The 27047-nt window shown below is 39.4% G+C and overlaps 2 protein-coding genes across 4 annotated transcripts in view; one reads left to right on the top strand and one right to left on the bottom strand.

Moving 5' to 3' along the window:
• Positions 1–19547, top strand: part of LOC123520174 (membrane metallo-endopeptidase-like 1) — a 42157-nt gene extending 22610 nt beyond the window's left edge. The window contains exons 12-19 of one of the 2 annotated variants that reach the window (XM_045282187.1): positions 2173–2279; positions 12423–12487; positions 13127–13246; positions 13647–13783; positions 13938–14007; positions 14327–14451; positions 17588–17661; positions 17875–19547. In XM_045282187.1, coding sequence (XP_045138122.1) covers positions 2173–2279; positions 12423–12487; positions 13127–13246; positions 13647–13783; positions 13938–14007; positions 14327–14451; positions 17588–17661; positions 17875–17992 — 816 coding nt within the window. In that variant the 3' untranslated portion in view covers positions 17993–19547. The remainder of the gene's footprint in view (positions 1–2172; positions 2280–12422; positions 12488–13126; positions 13247–13646; positions 13784–13937; positions 14008–14326; positions 14452–17587; positions 17662–17874) is intronic. The other variant, XM_045282188.1, reaches the window with a different exon arrangement.
• A 3222-nt stretch (positions 19548–22769) lies between these two features.
• The window catches only part of LOC123520172 (glucose dehydrogenase [FAD, quinone]-like), a 29580-nt gene continuing 25302 nt past the window's right edge, over positions 22770–27047 (bottom strand). The window contains exons 10-13 of one of the 2 annotated variants that reach the window (XM_045282179.1): positions 25872–26029; positions 25335–25512; positions 24997–25222; positions 22770–23367 (exon numbers count right to left, since the gene is read on the bottom strand). In XM_045282179.1, the coding sequence (XP_045138114.1) occupies positions 23229–23367; positions 24997–25222; positions 25335–25512; positions 25872–26029 (701 nt within the window). In that variant the 3' untranslated portion in view covers positions 22770–23228. Of the gene's footprint in view, positions 23368–24996; positions 25225–25334; positions 25513–25871; positions 26030–27047 lie in introns of both variants that reach the window. The other variant, XM_045282180.1, reaches the window with a different exon arrangement.

Below are 27047 nucleotides of genomic sequence, written 5' to 3'. Positions count from 1 at the left end.
GAACAAATCAGTTGACAAGCCAAATCTATTAACAGATATTGTCTTGGTCCACAAACAGACTTGCTGGCTTTGGCATGAGATGGCATCGCATGGAGCATCAGTTGCTTTTTGTGGTACCACACTGTAAACAGTGTTTTCTTGTGGTGCTATTAAGAGTTTTTGCTTTTTGTGTTAAATTGACCCTCATTATGCCTCCCAAGAAAGTGAAATATGTAAGTGATAGTGCTGTTAATAAGCCTAAGCATATTACAATAAAAATAAAGAAAGCCATACTAGCAAAGCATCTTAAAAATACTACTGCTGTTCAATCCACACAAATAGAAACAGAAAATAAGAACTTTATTACAAATATGGAACAGTAGAAGAATATAATTTCCCCATGGTGCTTTGCTGGTATGACAAGTCTTGGGAGCCACGAGATTCTGCAAGATGTTTGTTTAGGATGCCATATTTATCATTACAGTTAATTATAACACAGAGGTGCCTCCCTACATGATAACTAGTGATGCATGACAAACATTGCCTGGAAGATCAAGTTATGCTGTTGTGCTGTCAGTTAGATGCCATTATTATAGCAATGGTGATCCTTCGTTCATTCCTGCTAAGAGGCACACAAAAGCATTTGATAGAGGATATGTACTGCAGGGACCACAAGGTGCATACCAAGTCACCCTCTCAGATACAGACATGGTGTCCAGGAATGGACTAGTCTATTTTACAGTGATTCTTATGGGGAAAATGATGATGGTTCATGAACATTTCCATTCATCAATGGCCCCCAGGAATGAATTTAGTTCTGTAAACCGAGGTTCCACTGTATTTTCTTTTAGATGTCTATGATAACTTCAGCACTACAAGGAAATGAAAGTTATATTTTTTAAAATTCTACTTTCATGTAAACCTTATCTCATCAATAGGAGTTATGTCTGGAGAATTCCTAGGTCACTCAAGAAAGTTAATTTGTTTCTGAAGCATCCATCATGTGTCATGGTGTACTGTCCTGCCTAAGGGAGTTACATTCATAGATATAAATGATCCTGTGGTTTTATAGAGTTTCAATGTTGTGGCCTCCTTAATTTTGACATTCTTTGATAGCATATACAATCCATCATACCCACTACCTTAACTGAGGTACAGTCAACCCTCGGCTATCGCGACTTCAGCTATCGTGTTTTATTGCTATCACGTACCCATGAAAAGCTGCTAAAATTTCATTATCGCGACCTCAGATGCCTGCTATCATGTGCCCAGCTATGATGAACCAGTAACAGGTACCATGACAAGGTTACTATTAATTATGTCATCCCAAGTTGATATGGTGACACTGAAGTCTGGACCATCTTTCTCTACCCCCAAGCACCTCCTCATGAGCATAGAACATTTCACTATTCATCCGCCATCATTTTAGGAGCAAACATGATGGATATAGAAAATTCAATACAGCTGTCAGATTGCAATTTAGCCTGTGGTTCTAAATTCTATCTTTGCTTTTTATCACAAACTGAGAAAAGGAACAGACCACCAATGATGTGATTTCAAAATAATTTACTTATGGGTCTTCAGCATCATCTTTTGAGTAGAGAGATGGTTCACTTGCTTTAAACATCATGCTCTAAATATGAATGTCAGGAGCCATGCAGATTGTGAAAAAAGGTAATAATTATTGATGGTGGTGGTGGTGGTGGTCCACGGTGGTGGTGATGATGATGTTATAATAATAATAATAATAATAATAATAATAATAATAATAATGATAATAATTATTATTATTATTATTATTATTATTATTATTATTATTATTATTAATATTGTTATTATTATTATTATTACTCATTATTATCATTATTACTGTTATAACCTTGACATGTTTTAATTGGTACCAATGGATTATACAGTAATGAAAAAAAAAGGTAAAAATGAGGGATATTAGGAGTAAAATTTGTGGTTGCGGAACCAATAACAATTTTCACCATTAGTTGTTCAATTCGGATATCGCATTTTCGGCTATGGCGTGGCTATTTCGGCCCCAATTGGGCGCGATAGTCGAGGGTTAAGTGTGATCCCATGTCATGACTGAACAAGGACACAGCTGAACATTCAAAACACAGTGGGAATGATGAATTTGATCTGCAATGCCTTTCATAGACACTGATCGTAACATTGCTCCCACAGACTACCCTGAGTGACAATTTTATAGAGAACTCCCTCATCCTCCTGACTCGCCATCGCTCGCTCATGTACCAGCTTTACCAGTCATCCACATCATCCCCTGCAGTGTTGTAAGTTCCATGGTGTTTGTCACCCACCTTTCCTTTACTCTCTATGCCTTTGATTTTCGTGTTTTCTTCCAACATCAGAATAGACTGCCTTTCTATGCCATTCCTTCTGTTTTCTTATACTTATTCTTAGGTTGTTTTTTTTTCCCCTCACTCATATTATTTTTGTATGATTTCTTCCATCTTAATGTATCCTTAATCCATTTTGATATCAGAATGCATTAAAAACATTATCATTTTTGTTATTATTATTTTATTTACTTTTATTTATTTTTATTTTTATTTGCTTTTATTTAATATTCTATTTACAAAAAGAAAAGACCTTATGGGATAGTAGCAGACACATTAACACCTGCCTATCATATAAACAAGACTGTTGGGGAAACAATGAATCTACTAAGGAATATAAGGATTCCATTTTTACACTTAGATAAAGAAATTATGAGGAAACCAATTGTAACAGTGATTTATCCAAAATTAGAATATACAGTTGTGATATGATAAAAAAAAAAAAACTCTAAATAAACTTATTAGGAAGCTGGAGAGGCTACAAAGAGCAACAACAAAGACAATTCCAGCCATAGTAATGAGGCATAAAAAGAGACCAGGAAAAATAAACCTTCCAACTGGAGCAAAGAAGGGAGAGAGTGAACTTAATAGTGATCTATGGACTAATGGAGGGACTGGAAAAGCTAGACAGCATTGAAATTATAACTTGAGATAAAGAGACACTAGAGGAAACGGAAAGAATATAAAAAGGAATCTGTAGACAAGACATCAAAAAGAATAGTTTTCCACAAAGAGTAGTTGATACATGGAACTGTCTAAGCAAGGATGTGGTGCAAGCTAAAACATTTTGTAATTTCAAGACCAGTAATGATCACAATAGATACAGAGGTGAGACAGTGCAAGCATAGCTCCTTTCCTGCATGGCACAACTAGGCAATCATATCATAGTAGTTATTATCTATTTCATCATACTCTTATCCATTTAATTGAACACCACTCTGATGTTAGTTAGTGTTTTGTATGTTGAAGAAAATAGTCCATTTATGTGTCTTTCTGGAGTCAGGATGTCTTTAATCACTCCTAGGTCTTTCTCTTCATTCCTTTTCATTATAATGAAAAGAAATAAAAAAAAAAAAGACCTGGAAGTGATAATACAAGACACCCTGACTCCAGAAAGACACATAAATGGACTATTTGTTTCAACAAGCAAGACACTAACTAAAATCAGGGTGGCATTCAATTACATGGATAAGAGTATGGTGAAAAAGATAATAACCACTATGATAAGACCTAGATTGGAATATACAGCAGTGGCTTGCTCACCATACAGGCAGAAAGACATCAAGAAACTAGAAAGAATCCAAAGGACTGCTACAAATATGATCCCAGAAGAAAGGGATCTTCCCTATGAAGAAAGACTGTAGGAAATGGAATTACTAACCTTGAAGGATAGAGGGGAAAGAGGGGTCTAATAACAATGTATAAACTAGTAAACCATATGGAAGAGATAGACAGACAAGACCTGGTAACACTGAAGGAGGAAGGAGATGACAAACAAGAGGTCATTCCAAGATCACGAAAAGTCAGTGTCTGAGGAACATTAAGAAGTTCAGTTTTCCACATAGGATGGTGGACATCTGGAATGGATTAAGTGATGAGATTATAATAGCAGAAAGTGTGCAGAAATTTAAGGAAAAGTTAGATAAATGTAGATATGGAGACAGGTCACTATGAGCTCTGCTCGAACCCTGTAACATACAACTAGGTAAATCTTACACACACACACACACACACACACACACACACACACACACACACACACACACACACACACACACACACACACACACACACACAGTGCAGAAAGTAGTCCATTTTCAAATGAAAATGGAAAATACTCCCTAACCGGAGAGTGTCGGCAATGTTTTTGTTTTGGGTGAAACAGCTGGCGGTAACATGACATCGACACTTAGAAGCAGGAGGGATTTTGAGGGATTTGTGACCACTCCAAATGGATTAAACAAATTGGACATGGATTCAAGAATTCAAGCCTTAGAGAGTAAGTTTGTCAATATTAGATCTATAGAAGAGAAGTTAGATAGAGTTATAGCAGAAAATAATACCTTAAAAAAAGAAATCTACATGCTAACGAAAGAGAACAAGGAATTACTGAAAGAGAAAGTGGAAATGGAAAAAGAAAATCAGCATCTAAGGAAACAATGTGACGAAATGAAGGCTAAACTACTTGAAATGGAAAAGAAAATATCCGAAGGTGACTTAGGGAAGGAGTGGCTCAACCTAATTGATGCTAGAATGAAGGAAGTGAAACATGAAAACGAAGAAGTACAGAAGTCCTTCAAAGAGATAGTGAAAAAGCTAGAAGAAGAAAATAAAGTGATTACACAGAGTGAAATGGTTAAGGCTTTGAAGGAAAATGAGTATGTGGTGAGAGATATTGCTGAAAAGAAAAAAATGCGTGATCATAACAGGTTTAAGAGAGGAAACTAACAGGAATTGGCAAGATAGGAGGGATAAGGAAAATGATAGGATAAAGTTTTTACTGAATAAGATCTCCAAGGAGGACGAATGCCTATATGCTGAAATAGAGGAAAGTGTGAGACCAGTAGCTTATGAAGAAGGCAAGAGTAGACCATTAAAATTGAAATTAAAGTCTCAGGTGGCAGCCGAGGCCTTACTGAGGAGGGCCTGGAAACTTAAAGACTATGAGGAAACCAAAACAATTTACATAAGAAGAAATATGACACAGGAGGAAAGAATGAAAATGAGAGAGCTTGTAACTGAAGTGAGAGAGAAGAATGAGGAAAGAACCGAGGAGGAAAAGACCAAGTTTTTTTGGAGGATGAGAAATGGGAGGCTGAAGAAGTGGTGGATAAAACAGACAGAATAGACAGTACACAGACTGAAACATGGAAGAAAGAGATTAGGAATGGAATTCAAGTGACATACACGAATATAGATGGATTTCTGTCTAAGAGGCTAGAATGTATGGATTACCTAAGAAACAGTGAACTGGACATAATGTGTGTGGTGGAAACAAAGTTAAGGCCCAAAATAAAGCTAGATTGGTTTGATGTAAAACACTACAAAGTATGGAGAAATGATAGAAAGAATAAAGGAGGTGGTGGTATAATGGTTTTACTAAAAAGATCTGATAGTGAAGGAGGTGAACTATAGTAAGGGAAATGAGGAAGTGATAAGTATGCTTATAACAGATGGTAAGAGGGACATTAATATTATAACAGTATACATACCACCCAGAACCAGTGCTTGGAACTATGAACAGTATCAAATGGTGATGAGAAATACTCTAGACAGAATGAAGCAAGAACTCATCAGAAAGGATAGAGTGATGACAGTCGGGGACTTTAATTGTAAGGAAATAGTGTGGGAAGACTATGAAGTGGTGAATGGTGGTGAGTGGGCAGAGGAATTGTTAAACATAGCAACAAATAACTTGACACAGTGGGTGAGATCACCAACAAGGTGCAGGGGACAGGATGTTGCAGCAAGGTTGGATTTGGTATTCTCCAGGGGCATCTCCCTAAAAGAGGAAATTGAACATGAATGTCCCTTGGGAAAAGCAACCATGATGTCCTAAGATTTGAGCTGGATATGGAATTAAGCACGGAAAAGACTGTGGAGTACAAGGAGGAAAAATTAAATTATGTCAGGTCAAATTATAACCATATAAAAGAGTTCTTTAATGAAATTGACTGGTCTGTGGTGTACCAGGAAGTGGATATGCAATTGAAATATGATAAATTTATGGATTTATATAACTCTGCTGTGAAAAGTTTGTGCCATATCACAGAAAGAGGACTTTAAATAATAAGCAGTGGTTTAATGTAAATTGTGAAGAAGCAAAAAAGAACAAAGAAAAGGCATGGAAGAAACTTAAGAAAAACAGTGATGTATTATCAAGAGAAGTCTACAAAACAGCAAGGAATAGATATGTTGAAGTAAGGAGAACAGCACAAAAGGAATATGAACAGAGGTGGTGGAAAACTGTGATAGTGACCCAAAATGTTTTACAAATTCATAAATGGAAAACTAAATAAAAGGGAGGCAATAGAAAAGGTAAAAATGGGAAGAAGTATATGAGGATGCTAGAGATATAGCTGAAATTTTGAACGACAACTTTTGCAAAGTGTTTACAAAGGAGGAGCATTTTATGGGAGAAAGGCCTACATAAATAAAGCAAATGCAGGACATCATGGTTACTAAAGAAGATATAAGGAAAATTATAAGCAATCTGGATATTAATAAATCAATGGGGCCTGATGGCATATCTGGGAGGTTGCTAAAGAATGTAAGGATCAATTGTTGAACCCCATATTTGATATTGTGGAAACCTCCATACGAACAGGAATAGTCCCAAAAGAGTGGAAAAGAGCTGACATTGTGCCTATATATAAGAATGGTAGTAGAATGGAACCGTTAAATTACAGACCAGTATCGTTGACTAGTATATTGTGCAAGGTATGTGAAGAAGTAATTAAAGCTAAGTGGAGTGAGTATCTAGAAAGTGAAAACATTCTGAGTGAAAGGCAGTTTGGTTTCAGAAAAGGAAGATCGTGTGTATCCAATTTATTATGTTTTTATTCAAGAGTGACTGACATACTACAACATAGAGGGATGGGTGGATGCTATCTACCTGGACTTGAGAAAGGCCTTTGATAAAGTGCCACACAATAGACTGATGTGGAAACTAAAGAAGATTGGAGGAGTAAATGATAAACTAGCAAAATGGATGGAAAATTACTTAGTGGGAAGAGAAATGAGAACAGTGGTGAAAGGAAAGAAGTCCGAGTGGAAGAAGGTAACCAGTGGAGTTCCACAAGGGTCAGTGCTTGGTCCCATCATGTTTTTGATTTATGTTAATGATATGCCAGTAGGAATTGACAGTTACATGAATATGTTTGACGATACTAAAATTATGAGGAGAGTAAAGAATGTGGAAGATTGTAACAAGTTACAGGAAGATCTTGATAAAATATATGAGTGGAGTAAAGAGTGGCAGATGGAATTTAATATAAACAAGAGCCATGTTATGAAAATGGGAAGAAGTAGATACAGACCAAACAGGGATTACAGGCTGGGTGATGAGAAAATTGAAGAGACCAATGAGGAGAAAGACTTAGGAGTAACGTGCAAAACACTTTGTCACCGGAGAAACACATTAACAAGATATTTTGGAAAACATATAACATGCTTCAAAATATTGGTCTTGCATTCCACTACCTAGATGAAGGAATGATGAAGAAGATATTATGCACTTTAATAAGACCCCAGTTAGAATATGCAGCTTGTCTGGTCACCACACATGAAGAAAAATGTGAAGAAGGTGGAAAGGGTACAGAGGCTGGCAACAAGGATGGTACCAGGACTCAGGAGTTAGACTATGAGGAAAGACTGAGGGAGCTGGGGCTGACCACATTAGAAGAGAGAAGAACAATGGGTGACATGATAACTATGTATAAATTGGTGAACAAGATTGACATATTGGATAGAGAATTGATAAAGGTGACCACAAGTAATCATCTCCGAGGACATGGAAAAAAACTAATAAAAGACATCTGTTTAAATTATGTGAAAAAGTACAGTTTCCCACATCGTAGTATTGACAAGTGGAATAAACTGAGCAGTGATGTCGTTGATGCGGTGTGTGTCAATCACATGAAAGAGAGATATGACAGGAGTAGACAAGGAGGCAGGACACAGAGAGCTTAGCTCGGGCCCTGTAATACACAAATAGGTAAACACACACACACACACACACACACACACACACACACACACACACACACACACACACACACACACACACACACACACACACACACACACACACACACACACATGCAATGATAAGACCGAGGCTTGAATATGCAACAATACAGTGGGCTCAACTTAAGAAACACATAAGGAAACTAGAGAAAGTACAGAGGCTGCAACAAAATGGTGCCTGACTTAAGAGATTTGACTTATGAAGACAGACTGAAAAGAATGCAACTTCCAACCCTGGAAAACAGAAGAGAAAGGGGAGACCTGATAGCAATATTGGCATGGAAAAATGGATAGGGAAGATCTGTGTATGTGGAATGGAAGAATGTCGAGAGGGCATGGAAAAAACTAAAATGGCCACTTATAGGAGAGATGAAAAATATAGTTCCTCATAGATGGAAGCATGGAATAGTTTAGAGTGGAAGTGGTCAAAAGGAATATTCATGATTTTAAGAAAAAGCTGGACATGATATGGAGACTGACTCTTTTCCTGTTACAGACAATTATGTAAATACACACACACAGGTTCTCCTGTCTTCGTAATAAATAAGTTTTGGACTGTATATATGGAAAGAAAAACGAGAGAGAGAGAGATGGAACAGTGTAGACGTATGATGGAATAAAAACATACACCATCATGTGAAAACCAACATTGAAACTCCTGTGGGACTAAGGAAACTGACTGAGGATATTTTGGACAAGGATTTTTCTGGATTCAGGGACAAAAGAGGTAGTATGAGGAGGTTGATCAGCATAGAAAGGGAGTTAAGGTACATGAAGGAAGTGATGTCAAGTCTAATAGACAAACAGGACAACAGAAAACACAGAGCTGAAATTGAGATTGGTAGAATGTGAGATGGTCAGTGCAATCAATCAGGGATTAAAAGAAGAGATACAAGAAATAAAGAAACAAAATGATGTACTAAAAGCCACAAGCCAAGACTACAAAAACTCCTTAAGGAGCTTACAGGTAAAAGTGCAGGATGGGATTGTGGACAGGATGGAAGGTGGATTGGGTGAAAACAAACTGAATGAACTACGAAATGCATGGAAGCAGGAAGAGGAAAAAAGTAAAATTTTCGGAGGTTGTAAAGAGACAAATTCAGGAAAACCTGAAAGTTGCTGCTGTAATTCAAGTAACTAAAGAAAAAGGAGACCTGGTGCAAGATGCAGTGGATAAGAGGAAAAGCTTTGTGATTTTTGGGATGAAGGAAAAGAAAAATCCAAACAAATTCAGGAGAAAATGTGGAGAGAGAATTGGCCAAAACTGTTATCAAACAAGTTCAAGACAGCACACAAGAACTACACCAGGAGGTGGAGGAAGTGTTCAGGCTAGGAAGATACAGTGAAGGGGGATAGGAGACCAATGAAAGTGAGAATGAAATCCCAAGTGGCAGTAGAGGAAATTATGGCTAGGAAAGGGAAGCTGGCTGATGATACTGAACACAATGATATATGGATGAAAAGATGTATGAACCTAGAGGAGAAGGGAAAGGAGAAAGTGCTAAGAAGTGAAGCTAAGGAAAAAACGAGAAAAGGACAGATATCGAGAAAAAGAATTTTTACTGGAGGACTCTGTATATGAGACTAAAGAAGTGGTACCTACAGAAGAGATCATAGAGGAGGCAAGAAATTAAGAGTGACTTATACTCATATAGATGGGTTGTTATCAAGCATGTTGGAGGTTAGGGATTATTTGAAGGAGAAAAACCCAGATGTAATGTGCATCGTTGAAACAAAATTAAGAGAGCAGATCCATGTTAACTTTAAAGAGGAGGGATATAATAACTGGAGGAGAAAGGGATAGGAGGAATGCAAATAATGGTTTGTGATAATATATGTGTGGAGGATGTACAATATGGAGAGGACAAAGTGGAAGTACGTAATGGGAGTAACAATCAAAACAGAAGAATTGAAGAAAAAATTATACTGTAGTTACATATGTGGCACCTAAGACAAATACATGGGGAACTGAAGAACATAAAGATATGCAAATAGAGGTGATTAAGTGTCTAGATAACATGATAAGAAGAGATGAAAGAATACTTTTAGTTAGAGACTTTAACTGCAAAACTGCAAACAAGCAAAAAAGGCAAAAAATAAAGCTTGGAAGAAACTCATAAAACAGAGAAATTACTATAACAGATGGCAATACAGAGATGCGAGAAATTAATATATTAGAGTAAGGAGAGAGGAAGAAAGAAATTTTGAGAAAGATGTGGTGAATAAAAGCAAAGGCAAAACCCAAACTTTTCTACAAGTTTATAAATGGCAAAACGAAGAACAAGGAAACAATCGAGAAAATGATTCAAGGATGGAAGACATACCAAACAGAGAAGGAAATGTGTGAAATAATGAATGAGAGCTTCAAAACAGTGTTCACTGCAGAAGATTTCACAGAACCTAATAGGACATTGCATTGCCAAGGATTACAGGAGATTGCGGTGCACAAAGAGGATATTGGAAGATTATTGGATAAGTTGGATGTCAGAAAAGCAATGGGGCCAGATGATGTATTAGGCTGGGTGTTAAAAGAGTAAGAGCAACTACTGGATTCACTTTGGGAAATAATTACAAGTTCAATAAATGAAGGGAAAGTTCCACTAGAATGGAAGAGAGCCAATGTAATACTGATATTTAAAGGAGAAAAAGGAACTGAACCACTAAACTATAGACCAGTGTCACTTACAAGTGTTTTTGGGGAAATTGTGTGAAATAATTATCAAAGAAAAATGGGTTAAATTTCTAGAAGGGGAACAAATCATATTGAGCAGACAATTTGGATTCAGGACAGGGAGGTCATGTGTATCAAACTTATTAAGCTTCTTCTCGAGAGTTATTGCAGGACTGGAAAACAGAGATGGATGGGTGGACACAGTATACAGTATAAAAAGGCTTTTGATAAAGTCCTCATGGAAGACTACTTTGGAAACTAGAGAACATAGGAGGACTGCAAGGAACTTTGCTAGAATGGATGAGAGATTATTTGAAGGAGAACTGTACATACTCATCTTCGGGTAAAGTAACAAGTGGAGTGCCACAAAAGTCAGCGTTAGCTGCCATTATGTTTCAGATTTTTTAAAACAATGTAAACATTGGGGTAAACTGTTATATGAATTTATTTGCTGATGATGCAAGGAAGTTATAAACAAGATCTATGAATGGAATAGGAAGTGGAAATTGGAGTTTAATGCCAAGAAATGTTATATAATGGAACTAGGAAAGAGTAAAAGAAGACTGGTATGGAACTATTTGATGGGAGAGGAACAAATAATGAAGACTAAAGAGGAAAAAGATCTGAGAGTGATCATACAGGAAAATCTGAGCCCTGAAAAACACATAAGCAAGTTATTTGGATTATCATATAAAATGATGACAAATATAAGAGTGGCATTTCAATACATGGACAAAGATATGATGAAAGAAATCATCACTAGCATGATATGTCCAAGACTGGAATATGCAGCAGTGGTATGGTCTCCAAGCTCTAAAAAGGATATAAGAAAATTTGAAAGGATACAGAAGATTGCTACAAAGATGGTGCCAGAATTAAAGGGCCTAACATACAAAGAATAATTGAAAGAAATGGGACTACCTACCTTACAAGATAGAAGAGAACGTGGGAACCTAATAACAATGTACAAGATAGTCAGTAGCATTGAAAACATAGACAAGGAAGACCTGGTGCTGTTGACAGAAGATGGAAGGACAAGAGGACATGAAAAAATGAGGCAGTGTGTGAAGGATATTGGAAAATACAGTTTTCCACACAGAACAGTGGAAAGTGGAATGCATTGGATAATGAAGTTGTTACAGCACATAATGTGCATAACTTTAAGGAAAAATTAGATAAATGGAGACATGGAGACAGGACACTGTGAGCCCCACTCAAGCCTTGTACAATACAACTAGGTAAATACACACACACACACACACACACACACACACACACACACACACACACACACACACACACACACACACACACACACTGGGTTCATGTCCCGGTGCGGCGAGGCAAATGGGCAAGCCTCTTAATGTGTGGCCTCTGTTCACCTAGCAGTAAATAGGTACGGGATGTAACTCGAGGGATTGTGGCCTCGCTTTCCCGGCGTGTGGAGTGTTTTTGTGGTCTCAGTCCTACCCGAAGATCAGTCTATGAGCTCTGAGCTCTCTCCGTAATGGGGAAAACTGGCTGGGTGACCAGCAGGCGACCGAGGAGGTGAATTACACACACACACTTGCCATCATAACAGGAAGGAAGTTAACCTCACAATGAAACATACAAGCCAATTAATAGTTCAGTGGTCTGATGGTGTTTCTCTTTCTCAGGTGGAATCACTTCCTGAGGCCTTTCAGTCGATCTGGTTTGTCATTATATGCTCCCAATAAGTTTTGTGAGTATTCTGAAGTTGAATCCTGTGAAACTGCTAATGATTATAATCACTATGTAAATGATGATACATATTTGTTGATTTATGTTATTATTATTTCTAAATTTATAATCTGTGTTTTATCCTGTATTTTCCTCCAAAGTCCTGCCAGTGGCTGCTAGTGGAGTTTTGATTGCTTTCTTTGTGATGTGCCTGTTATATGAATATGTTACAGTGAGTGCTTTTGTGAGGGAGGAAGTGGACTTGATGTGTGTGCACGTACGTAGGTATATCGTCAGATTATGGTGATTCCTTTCAGAAAGGATTAGAGTGAGCCTCAAAGCAATGTTATTAAGAAAAAAACATGATACAATAGATTGAAAAGGATCAGAAGAATAAGGAGGGCAGAAATGTATGTATCTTCATTCTTATTAAAGCACTTTTTTTATCTATTCTTTCATGACTGCATGGTTTCTGTCCATGGGTATTGCATACTGCATGATGCCTCTCCTTGGTGCATGGTGATTGCCTGCTGTCTGTCTCTGGATGTTACTGACTGCATCGTGCCTCTCCTTGGTGCCTGATGTCTACCTGGTGTCTGTCCTATGAATAATGATGGTTGAATGCTGCCTACCTTCATTTCCTGGTGCTTCTTCCCATCAGTGATTCCATATGGTGCTATGGAGGCACCATTCTTCTTCTGGGATGTGCCAGACTACATTAATTATGCAGGCATTGGCCTTATGATTGCCCATGAACTGATTCATGGCTTTGATGAGACAGGTTAGACCCCAGCCACACACAACCATCTTCATTATGTTCTTATAGTTCACAAAGTAGAAGCTTGTGACACGTTACTCAATTTTCTTATAGTTCACAAAGTAGAAGCTTGTGACACGTTACTCAATAGGTGTGTTTGGCCTTGTGTACAGCATTAATCTAACTTCAACCTTTCATCATTGAAACCTTTCCTTCCTTCCTCCCATAACCTTGCACTATTGATAGCATCCCTTTCCTCCTCCTACTACTTTGTTCTGAGCTATGATATTTTGAAAGAAGTGAAAGTTAAGTGGAGACTTCATTTGCTTTATATGAATAGTCCTTGACACATAATGCTGTTAAAAGACCAAAAATCATAAAACATGTCTCATCTCTACCTTTGGAACCTTTTCATATGTTACAGGCATTCAGTATAATGGCACACAACGGAAGATCCTGGAGGGGTATGAGCACCTTGTACAAGTGTCAGAATGCTTGGCAGAGCAGTATCGTGCTCCTCAGAGTCTGCAAGCTGTCTCTGGTCTCTTAACAAACTTCAGTGTAGGTTTGAGTTCTTCAATTGTCAACAGATTTTTGTTCATTGCTTTTGTAATCCATAGTGAAACTGTATGTGATTATCATGGTGTACATCACATCACTAATGCTCTTTATTGGTAACAATTTCTTACCTTTTTTTACATGTGTGATATGGCAGCTGGGACGACTGCCTCTCAATGAGGTACTGGTTGGCTCAGGGGCAGTGCGGCTAGCATGGGAGGCTTATGGTTAGTCTTTCACCACTTTTAGTTTATTATAGCTGGTCTCCTGTTTTATCCAAAATTCTGAATTTGTACTTTAAGGACAGGACATCCATGTTTTTTAGAATGTTTCAAATTATGGAGAGAAACTCGAGATGTGAGGCAGTCTGAACCATCATTATATGTATCTCGTAACATTAGAAATGATAATTCCTAAAGTAAATAACTTGTACGTATAGTGACTTGTTATGATCATACATTGTATATAGACATAGATAACATAACTTTCTCAAAATATATATAAGAAAGGGCCTTATTTCGTGAAGCTTCACCTTTTTCTTATCAGAACTCTCTAGGAGGCAAGAGGACAAGGGAAAAAGAACACCTGCAGCTTACACTGTACCTGATCCACCACAGCTGCCTTGGTTGGACCTCAATCCCCTACAGCTGTACTTTCTTCGGATTGCTCAGGTAAGGAACTCAAGTGATACAACAAAATTCAAGGCAGCACTTAGCTCATTGTTATTCTGACATCACAAAGGTATAGTGTAGTGAAGGCTGGAGCCATGATCACTTATTGTACGTACTGTCATGTAAAACTGAGATGGATTGCTGAATATGTAAATATTCATAATATGAATATTTACATGTCAAAGTGTTTGTTCTTTCTGCACTCTCTCTCTCTCTCTCTCTCTCTCTCTCTCTCTCTCTCTCTCTCTCTCTCTCTCTCTCTCTCTCTCTCTCTCTCTCTCTCTCTCTCTCTCTCTCTCTCTCTCTCTCTCTCTCTCTCTCTCTCTCTCTCTCTCAATATCCTTCAATTACATGTCTATTGTTACACAGGAATTTGATGCAATGCATTTAATACTTGCCAAATTGATTTTAACACATCTTTAGAGATGTCTGGTGACAAACTCTAAATTTAGCAGTTTTGCAGTTCTTTGTCATAAATATCTTCCTAATTTGAAAATTTCTTCTGTTTTGTGAGGCTTGAAATGAGTTGTTTGTACTCAATGCTTTGGTTATTTCTTCTACCTTTGTGAGACTGGAAATGTGTTGTCAGTGCTCAGTATTGTAAGGAAGTGTGACTGTCGCCACAACAGTGATGGCATGCTGAGTGGTCAGTCTCCCTTCTTGTGATTCTTTCTTGGGTTCACTACTGCACTTTCCTGCCTATTTTTGTCTTCAGTTTTTATTTGTGAACTGACAAAGTAGAATAATGAAAATAGTGCTAAAGGTGTGAAAAGAAATTGCATAATAGGTTGGATTGTTGAATGTTGAGCATGAGATTTCTTGCCTCATGCTTTATACTTTCTTCTCTGGCATGGAGCTATACATTCCTCATACTTTCTCTAACCCTAAAGCTAAAAAGCCTTGGTTTAACTCTGCTTGTTCTCGTGCTGTCAATGATAGAGAGGCGGCTCACAAACGGTTCCGTAGCCATCCAACTGCTGAAACTCATGCCCTATATATTTCTGCCCGTAATCATGCCAAATCTATTCTCCAACTTACTAAAACTCTTTCATCAATAGAAAATGTCAAAGTCTTTCCAATTCTAACTCCTCTCGAGATTTCTGGCATCTAGCCAATAATATCTCTAACAACTTTACTTCTTCGTCTTTCCCTCCTTTACTTCATCCAGATGGCTCTACAGCTGTCTCTTCTTTTCTAAAGCTGAACTCTTCGCTCAAACCTTTGCTACCAACTCAACTTTGGATGATTCTGGGCATATTCCTCCTACTCCTCCACCCTCTGACTACTTCATCCCTAAAATTAAAATTCTTTATAAAGACGTTTTCCTGGCCCTCTCTGGCCTTGATTCTCGGAAGGCTTACGGTCCGGATGGAGTCCCTCCTGTTGTTCTCAAAAACTGTGCTTCCGAACTCGCTCACTGCCTGGTCAAACTCTTTCATCTGTGTCTCTCTACTTCTATTTATCCTTCTTGCTGGAAGTTTGCTCACATTCAACCTGTCCCTAAAAAAGGTGACCACTCCAATCCTTCTAACTACCGCCCTATAGCTTTGATTTCCTGCCTTTCTAAAGCCTTTGAGTCTATCCTTAATAGGAAGATAATGAGGCATCTATCAGCTCACAACCTTCTCTCTGATTGCCAGTATGGTTTCCGTAAAGGCAGATCTACTGGTGATCTTCTTACTTTCCTAACTGAATCTTGGTCATCCTCTTTTAGGGACTTCGGTGAAACCTTTGCTGTCGGCCTTGACATATCGAAAGCCTTCGATAGAGTCTGGCACAAATCTTTAATTTCTAAACTACCCTCCTACGGATTCTATCCTTCTCTCTGTACCTTCATCTCCAGTTTCCTTTCCGATCGTTCTATTGCTGCTGTAGTAGACGGTCACTGTTCTTCCCTAAAACTATCAACAGTGGTGTTCCACAGGGTTCTGTCCTATCACCCACTCTCTTTCTATTATTCATCAATGATCTCCTAAATCTGACTCAATGCCCTATCCACTCCTATGCTGATGATACCACCCTGCATTATTCAACAGCGTTCAACAGACGCCCAACCCAACAACAATTAAATGACTCAAGGCGAGATGCTATAGGACGCCTAACTTCTGATCTTTCACTTGTTTCTGATTGGGGCAGAGAAAACCTGGTTTTGTTCAATGCCTCAAAAACTCAATTTCTACAACTATCTACTCGACATAACCTTCCAGACAACTATCCTCTCTTCTTCAATAACACTCAACTTCCCTCTCCTCTACATTAAACACACTCGGTCTATCCTTCACTAAAAATCTAAACTGGAAATTTCACATCTCTACTCTTGCTAAATCAGCTTCCAAGAAGTTAGGTGTCCTATGGCGTCTTCGTCCATTTTCTCTCCCTCCCAGCTGCTTGCTCTGTACAAGGGCCTTATCCGCCCGTGTATGGAGTATGGCTCTCATGTCTGGGGGATCCACACACAGCTTTACTAAACAAGGTGGAATCTAAAGCTTTTCGTCTTATCAACTCTTCTCCTCTAACTGACTGTCTTGATTCTTTAAGTCACCGCCGCAATGTTGCATCTTTATCTGTCTTCTACCGCTGTTTTCATGCTGTCTGCTCTTCTGAACTTGCTAACTGCATGCCTTCCCCTCCTGCGGCCTCGCTGCACAAGACTCTCTACTTCTTCTCATCCCTATTCTGTCCATCTTCCTAATGCAAGAGTTAACCAGTATCTTCACTCCTTCATTCCCTACACTGGTAAACTCTGGAACTCTCTACCTGTGTCTGTATTTCCACCTGCCTATGACTTAAACTCTTTCAAAAGAGGAGTGTCAAGACACCTCTTACGTTAACTGGACCCTCCTCTTTCTTTTCTATTTAATGTATTGTGTTGAGTACTAAACTGTAGTAAATAGTGAACTTGAAATCCAGGAACATTCTATAATCCTTCAGCAAAGACAAATTTTGCTGTGCATGATGAACTGCAGAACCTGCATCTTGTGTTGGGTGAGGGCGGTACCATCTTCCTATGTCAATTCCACCAAAATTTAGAAATTATTCAAATTGTTTCTTTTCAAAGTTTTATGGTTTAGAATTTGAGCCCTCTTGGGTGACATGGTCTTCTTAGCTTTTAAGTGAGACTGTTTTGTACCCACAGGTCCACTGCACTGCCACCAGTGACATCCACATGTTGCCCATTATGGAAAAAGAACACTTGCCCTCCAGTTTGTGGTGAGCGTTCATGTTACTTACGGCAACATTCTATAACACTAGTATCTTATCATTACTGCTACACTTATATTTTTTTAATGCCTCCACAAATAGTACTACACTTCTATTACCAGCATTTGTACTGCTTCTACATCTTCATTGTAGCAACTTCTTTCTGTACTGCTGCACTCACCACGAAGAAGTGGCTGACTACTGAATGCTTTAACATTTCAGGGTGAAGGTGGTACTTCAGAATGAACCACGTTTTACTGAGGCCTTCAACTGCTCACCACCACCACACCACCAGTGTCCCTACATCTTAGGTTCAGTCCCAACCCCTTCCACACCATGACAAATGACACACTGGTAACTCTTTTCAAGTGAAAAGTAGAAAAACTTTTGTCCACATTCTGTGCTAGGGTCTGACACTGTCAGTAGTAGATACTTTAACATTTCTAGGTATTCCCACTTTTCCTGTGAGTAAGGAACAGTCAGAAAATTTTAAATGCCTACCTTAAAGATTATATTTAGCATTAAGGAAATATATAGATTAATCCAGCTTGAGAAAAAATTAATGCAGCAGTTTCTCTGAATCATATGAAAACATTTCATCAGTGATAACCTCCAAGGAGGTTGGATAGGTGGAGGCGTCATGACGTCACAAAAGTGAAGCCAGAGCACTATTAGTCTGCTGCTGCCCCTACCCCCCCTTACACCCAAACCATTACGTACTAGCCACCCATTGAAAATACATGCTCATTATTTTCTGTTTTACATCCATGTTTCAAAGCTGTCTACCATATATGTGACCTTGATAGACTTGATAGTCATGGTATATTGTGCCATGAAGATTTAAATGGTAAATCATACTTACAAATAAGATAATGTAGTGTTTTCAGCTTTAGTGGATTTGGGTGGGACATGGGAAGCTGTCTTTGGGGCAAAAGTATGGCTGGACCAGGTCATGTACACATGTAAATATACATGTGCATGTATGTAGATGTAGACATTTGAGTATACATGTGCATATAGATAAAGGATAAATAAACTGTGTATCAAATGAAAGTTTGCCTGAAGGTTGATTTTTCTTGGTATAGCAATTACTTAACACAAATTATCTCAAATATTGTAGGTCTCTCTCTCTCTCTCTCTCTCTCTCTCTCTCTCTCTCTCTCTCTCTCTCTCTCTCTCTCTCTCTCTCTCTCTCTCTCTCTCTCTCTCTCTCTCTCTCTCTCTCTCTCTTTTTAATTCTTTTTTTGGGTATGGCTACATACAACAAATTTTGTAATGAGTTTGGTAGTTCATTGGGGAAGGACAGTGTCAGTCATGTGTCAAGTTTCAACAACTGTCAGTCACAACACAGGTGTAAACCTGATGCCATGCTAACTCCTTCCTCAAATTGCTTCTAATGTAGCCACTCAGATTTATCTGACCTCACTCATTTTCATTCCCACTCATTTTCTTGATAACCAATGCAGACACAGCCTAAGATTTAATGAAACATGACATACTGCATAGTTTTAAGTTGCCTTACACACGTAATCTCTAATTCTAAGCAAATGCTCTGCTTTGTCCTTATTCACATTTTCACCTTTCTTGGATTTTTCCCCTGTGGCACTAAAGTAGCTGCTAAGGAATTTTCTTAGCATTACTGTAATCTAAACATTCGTGGCTGTTTCCAGGGACACACACTTTACATTCAAGAATTACTTTATTCAACTAGGTATCATCTGTGGCTAAGCCAGTTAACTTAGCCACAGACTGAGCTTCACTTAAGTGTGGATATTGATGCCCAATGGTTACTGGAATGTAATGTCGGTTGCACCACAAATTTGTGTTTGCACTGTTTAAGTGGTGTTTGAATTGGGTTTTGTGTGTTTTAAATAGATGCATTATGTGGTTAACAATCATGCATCTCATTTTGTTATTTCCTGGCATTCAAGTAGTACCCAGAATTTTTTGGTGGCTGTTGACTACGAGAATGTTGATCAAGTGATTGTTCAGGAGTAACAGAAGCTTGTGGAAAACGCTTGTGAATGCCACACTCCAGCAAGTGATATGTGTTATTGTCAGACTACACTGTGTGCATCTTTTTTACCCACCATAAGAACATAAGAAACCAAGTGAAGCAGCAAGAAGCAATTGGAACTACACATGACCATCCATGTATGAAACATGCCTGCTCATTCCCACTTATCATATGATATATTATCTAGTTATCTCTCCAGAACTTGTAATAATAGCTGTGTTAAAGACATGTTATTCATGAAGAGAGAGAGAGAGAGAGAGAGAGAGAGAGAGAGAGAGAGAGAGAGAGAGAGAGACTCGAAACATGATCTGATGCATGTCATTTAATTTTGTTGGACAACATATTATTATTAACTTGATTTTTTTGGTAGATGACATATAACATGAGACATATTCTGTATTACCAATTGATTTTATTCAGTTGTGGATGATGAACTAGAAAGCAAGAATGTAACATAGATAAGGAAAGCTGCAAGAAGCTAATATGCCGACATGAACTTTAAAACTCTACAGACTTTGCATTAATAATTTGACTTGATTTTCTTCAATTCCAACTTTATTAAGCTTAAACCCATGATTCCTTGTCCTATCCTGATTTCTAATCATAATGACAGATTTGTAGCTGCGATGCCATGCTGCGATGCCATGTTAAATATGTAATGGCATGAGCCGACGGTGGCCAGCAGTGCTTCACAAACAATGATGTGCTGTGCTGTGCACCATGCACCTTCTCAGAGAAGGTAATGGAAGAGACTCTTTCAAAGGAAGCAATGTAGTGAAGAGTGACACCTGTATGCCCTTGTTGCTTGGAGTGACTCGCAATTTTCTCTTGACACACATCCATTAGCTGAAATTATGTTTGAAGAAATCACTGGGCAGTTGACAGTCTCTCTCTCTCTCTCTCTCTCTCTCTCTCTCTCTCTCTCTCTCTCTCTCTCTCTCTCTCTCTCTCTCTCTCTCTCTCTCTCTCTCTCTCTCTCTCTCTCTCTCTCTCTCTCTCTCTCTCTCTCTCTCTCTCTCTCTGATAACTAAAACATTTTTTTTATTGTCCAGTTTTCATTAACTTTAGTAAAAACTTCTTTAATGTGTGTTTTTGTTCAAAACCAAGATATTTGGTCTTGCGCACTTTGAATATCTGCCATGAAAGGTTTCCTTTATAATGCCACCAGTGCTCCCTTCAACCTACGTAGTATTTGATGCATTACCATGATTCTAAGAGTTGACTTTGATGTATTTTTAAAGTGAGTTGCATTTAAAATATCCAGGTCCCGTGAATATTATTATTATTATTATTATTATTTATTTATTTATTTATTTATTTTATTTATTTATTTATATTTATTTTATTTATTTATTTATTTATTTATTCATTTATTTTTTGTTTATTTATTTATTTATTTATTTTTTTTTTGCTGTACGTTGTTTATTTGTAAGTACATACACATCTAGTAGCCTAAGATTACGACACCATAAATTTATTATAATTGAGATGGAATTTTTAAAGGAAAAGACAAAACATCAATTTCATGAAAGTATTATGCAACATATAATATATACTTTTGCTGCATTATTGTTTTGAAGAGTGTTGAAGATCGGCTGGTACTGATACGCTCCTTTGACTTCGTCTGTGTCCGAATTCAGACTTAGCATCTTTGGTCCTTATACCTATTCCTATACTTTTGGGATCACGTCACAAATATTTTCAAAGACCATCAGAGATAATGGATCGGGTTTTCATGGATATTTTCCCAATTAATTATCTTTGGAACCAAGGAAACACTTGAAAATCTTTTGTTAGAGCTGAAATGTTTTGGAATATGATACCATGATCCGAACCTGTGTGGGCAGGGAAACGAGGTTCAGTGGCAACAGTCACTTTCCAAAGTTGAGGTGCTGCATAGAAGTGGACTGTGGAGGCATAGACTGCCCCAAAGCAGGTACGTAGGCTTTATTGTATGGCTGTGGTACTGAATGCAGCAGAAGCACGAATGCCTTTCATCAAGATAATTTTTAGGGCGAAGAGGGAAACAGCTGGATATAGCTTAGCCAGTCAGTTCATTCAGTCTATCCAGCGCAAACTTTCAAATTAGCAACAGTTACGTAGCACTTTATAGTTCTATAATTAAGTGAATAATGAGGGGACCACGTGGTAGCAGTACCCCACGTGGCGAGGCTGTGATGCTGTGTGGACTAGACTGTCTATACAACTAACAGATTTGTGCACTACCCGTGCAATTGATTATATATATATATATATATATATATATATATATATATATATATATATATATATATATATATATATATATAATGAAAATAGACATGTAGGTAAATAAACTCAGTTCTGGAGGAATTTCTCATATATTTCTCATATATTGGTGCCGCCGTGGTACAGTGGAACCATGCGTGCTTTGGGGACCGAGGGGTCTCCTAGCGCACGGGTTCGAATCCTGTCCACGGTCCGAGTGAAGGTTGGGCTTCCTCACTCGGGGCAACGGTTTCCTAGCGGGTGGGCTTTGAGATAGGAGGTACCCCAAAAGATATCCCCTTTAGCCCATAAATTCCCGTGAAAACCCCACAGCGTATAAATAAAAAAAAAAAAAAAAAAGACTAGTAACGTAAAACAGCCGCTTCATGCAAAACGGGTTAGACTGCAGTTGTTTCAGCAGGAAGCTCGTAGGTTAAAGATGCCTCAGCGTCAGCTTTGTGTGTGCTTCCATGAGTGACACAAGTCACTACCGCCTGAAGATGATGGAGATAAGTGTAAAGGCAATGAATATGTAACAGAGGTTGACTGCCTGCAGCAAATTATGGGATACAAAGTGAGCCTGGGCAACCTGACAGGGAAACTATATAGTGTGTGTGTAGTGATGATAAAGTGTTCCCTCATCATAAGGGCCCTTCTTTGTGTGTTTCACTGTTTGATCTGCTGCAGTCTCTTACGAGACAGCCAGACGTTACCCTACGGAACGAGCTCAGAGCTCATTATTTCGATCTTCGGATAGACCTGAGACCAGGCACACACCACACACCGGGACAACAAGGTCACAACTCCGATTTACATCCCGTACCTACTCACTGCTAGGTGAACAGGGGCTATACGAGAAAGGAGACACACCCAAATATCTCCACCCGGCCGGGGAATCGAACCCCGGTCCTCTGGCTTGTGAAGTGTGTGTGTGTGTGTATTATTAAAGGGTAGATTATTTTATATTTTCTTTTATCCAGTTTTCTATGTGGAATTTTCTTCCAGATTCCAGGACGATTCCATTTTGTGAAAAGAATTTGCACTTGATGGCTTTATTATCATTATAATTATAATTATTATTATTATTATTATTGTTATTATTATTAATTACTATTATTATTATCATCATTTATTGCTACTACTACTACTACTACTACTACTACTACTACTACTACTACTACTAGTATGGAGGCTCTCGCTTGGGATTTGCGTTAATTAGAAAGAGAGAAAGTTCGTAAGTAACTTCCTGAGTGTTTGCAAGGGCTGCCTGAGCCTCGCCATGAGGTGTGGGATGGAGTGATTATGAACGGCGCTAGGACGTCTTCCAGTCAGCCTTTATCATGTCCGCCGCCTTCTCCCCAATCATGATGGTGGGCGCGTTGATGTTGCCTGAGGTGATCTGTGGCATGATAGAGGCGTCCACAACTCGTAGGCCCCGCACCGCCCGCAGCCTGCAGGTGGAATTAAGATCTTTGTTAAAACCCTTGCAGTGTTGGGTGAATGAGGATGGGCGCACACACACACACACACATAGTTTTAAAGAAAAATTGGGTAAGTGTAGTTATGGAGACGGGGCCACACGAGCATAAAGCCCAGGCCCTGTAAATCTACAACTAAGTAAATACACACACACACCGCGTAGTGTAGTGGTTAGCACGCTCGACTCACAATCGAGAGGGCCGGGTTCGAGTCCCGGGAAGCGGCGATGCAAATGGGCAAGCCTTTTAATGTGTGGCCCCTGTTCACCCATCAGTAAATAGGTACGGGATATAACTCGAGGGGTTGTGGCCTCGCTTTCCCGGTGTGTGTTGTGTGTTATGTGGTCTCAGTCCTACCCGAAGATCGGTCTATGAGCTCTGAGCTCGCTCCGTAATGGGGAAGACTGACTGGGTGACCAGCAGGCGACCGAGGTGAATTACACACACACACACACACACACACAATGAGAAACTAATCCTGAAAGAAGAATATGACACTAGAAGCACAAGATCGCATAGTAAGAAACTGAGGAAGGGAAGATGTCTGAGAGATGTTAAAAAATACAGTTTCCCACAAAGATGTGTTGAGACGGAACAATTTGAGTGAGGAAGTGGTGTCAGCTACGACTGTGCATAGTTTAAAGAAAAATTGGACAAGTGTAGATATGTAGACGGGGCCACACGAGCATAAAGCCAAGGCCCTGTAAAACTACAACTAGGTAAATACACACCGCATAGTGTAGTGGTTAGCACGCTCGGGTCACAACCGAGAGACCCAGGTTCGAGTCCCGGGCGTGGAGAGGCAAATGGGCAAGCCTCTTAATGTGTGGCCCCTGTTCACCTAGCAGTAAATAGGTACGGGATGTAACTCGAGGGGTTGTGGCCTCGTTTTTCCGAGGTGTGTAGTGTGGTGTGGTCTCAGTCCTACCCGAAGATCGGTCAGTATGAACTCTGAGCTCTTTCCGTAGGGGAAAGACTGGCTGGATGACCAGCGGGCGACCATGGTAAATAACACACACACACACACACATACTGCGTAGTGTAGTGGTTAGCACACTCGACTCACAATCGAAAGGGTCGGGTTCGAGTCCCGGGGCGGCGAGGCAAATGGGCAAGCCTCTTTATGTGTGGCCCCTGTTCACCTAACAGTAAATGGGTACGGGATGTAACTCGAGGGGTTGTGGCCTCGCTTTCCCGGTGTGTGGAGTGCTGTGGTCTCAGTCCTACCCGAAGATCGGTCTATGAGCTCTGAGCTCGCTCCGTAATGGGGAAGACTGGCTGGGTGACCAGCAGGCGACCGAGATGAATTACATACACGGCCCTATAATCATTAACGACTGTTTTCAAAGGTGGCAAAAGTAAATAGGCGAGTTATCAATGGTAGTTCTTGTAGATTATGTAGATTTTTTTTTTTTCGTCTATCACTAGACTAGAACCGCGAAAACTCAGTTAAAACCCGTGTAATAGTGGAGGAGCGGTGCAGTGCAGAAGCATTTCAGAATATGGTCCTAAGATTCCCCTTCCTTATGATTCACTCTTTCTTAACTCCTTTAATTTGTCTCCGCCCTGCCACAAACTTTCTTTTCTTTCCCCGTTACTCACTTGAGCCTATGATCCACAACGCTGAAGGGGTCAGAGGCAGGCCCCATCTTGCACGTGCCGGAGGGATGGTAGATAGTGCCTGTAAGGGTCCTTGCGTAGCACTCGAGATAAGCGTCTGAGAGAGGCACGAATGCCTCACATCCCGGCAGCACCTTGTCGTAGAAGCGAGCGCCGAAGTCATCTCGCAATGCTGGCGTGGAGGCAATTTCAAAGGCGAATTTCATGCCTGCATGTTGGAAGATAAGGAAGGAAGGAAGGTGTGGTGTCATTACTCGAACTTTACTTGTTTATTGTATGACGATAATAGTTTGCTTCACACACACACACACACACACACACTCTTATGAATGTCAGTATGTCGTCGGGATGAGAGAAGTAGTTGAGGGAGATGCGTGGAGCGTTGAAGGGGTTTGAGGTGACCAGAGTGACATTACCGCGGCTTTTAGGGCGGGAGAGAATAGGGCCCAGTGAGAAGCCTGTCATTCCGCCAAGGCCGCGGAAGTACTGGTGGTAGAACTGTGCAGGGAGAGAAGGCAGGTGTTACTAGAGAGAGAGAGAGAGAGAGAGAGAGAGAGAGAGAGAGAGTTGGAAGATGATATGAAGTTTGCTGAAGGTTAATAAAAAAATAAAAAAAAGATAGGAAAGAACTGGCTCTCAAATAGGATCATAGATGAATGGGAAAGACTCATAAATAATGTTAGTGCTGAGTCATTAGGAAGCTTAAAAAGAGGATCAGACAAATTCATGGATGAGATTCATTATGTATATAGTGGAAGTGGGTAAGTAAGCATGTTTGTTTCGTGCAGGACTACCACTTGTAGGCTTGCTGGCTTCTTGCAGCTTCCATTGCTGTTATGTTCTTATGGGATACTCACGTTTCTGTCAATGCCAAGGACACGCGAGCTGAGAATACCGTAGTCATTCCCCAGCGTGAAGGGAGTGAAGCCCATCTGAACCTCGGGCCACTGTGGGTCACCGACGGCAGCTCTGGGCCAGGCGTGCCCTTCGATGGATATGGGCGTGGAAAGTAGGCCTGTGAGAGAAGGTCGCCTGCTGAGACTGTGTTTGGCTTCACTTACATTGTCATACATCCTATATCTTACTGTAGGACTGGGTTACGTTAAGTTAGGTTAGATAAGGTAACAAAGATGAGAGAACCGGCTCCTCCAAACACATACATTCAATGAAAGCCCTGAAAAAAAAGCAAAATTGGAGAAAAGTATCGAGATAGAAGCAGGTATAGAAAGTTCTAGAGTAAAAGAAATGAGAAATGGAAAATACATCTTTATTTCACGTAACTTAACCTAATTTGTTCTCAAAACTATCTAGTGAGTACATGCAACAGAAATTATTCAGAATTCAATTTCTCATTAAAAAAAGCAGCTTAAATAAGATGGAATATGAAAGATAATGATGATATATGGAATAATGATAAAGACATAGGTGTTGGCCGTCTATCCGTGAAATATTCTCTTCTCACAGCAGGACTCACGCAACAAGAGCAACAGCAACAATAAATAAATACAAGTACGAATGAAATAACTGAAAAAAAAATGAGGACAGGAAGGTTCACCCCTCGGCACAATATTCTTCCTGAACATTTAAAAATTCCAGAACCGTTGTTATTATTTGTTTTCGAGTCCAGATGTGAGCTAATCTGAAGCAAGTTTTTCCTTCCTCTCTGAAAAAAAGTAAGACTGATAAAAGGGACCGTGTGTTATCTCCTTTTGTAAAGGAAAAAAAAAAAAAGTAAAAGCAACCAAGAAACTGTTATTTCCTTTTTTTTCATTTATTATTGCTCTCTCTCTCTCTCTCTCTCTCTCTCTCTCTCTCTCTCTCTCTCTCTCTCTCTCTCTCTCTCTCTCTCTCTCTCGAGTGGTGTAGTGGATAGCAAACTCGGCTCACAATCGAAAATGCCCGGGTTCGAGTCCCAGGAGCAACGAGGCAAATGGATAAGCCTCTTAATGTATAGCCCGTGCTCACCTAGCAGTAAGCAGGGCCCATTGAATTATAATTCAATGGGCCCTGGCAGTAAGTAGGTATGGGATGTA

This window comes from Portunus trituberculatus, chromosome 46, assembly GCF_017591435.1.
Source record: "Portunus trituberculatus isolate SZX2019 chromosome 46, ASM1759143v1, whole genome shotgun sequence".
Lineage (NCBI taxonomy): Eukaryota > Metazoa > Arthropoda > Malacostraca > Decapoda > Portunidae > Portunus > Portunus trituberculatus.
The sequence above is the reverse complement of the archived record's forward strand: the minus strand, read 5'-3'. Positions and strand labels throughout refer to the sequence as shown.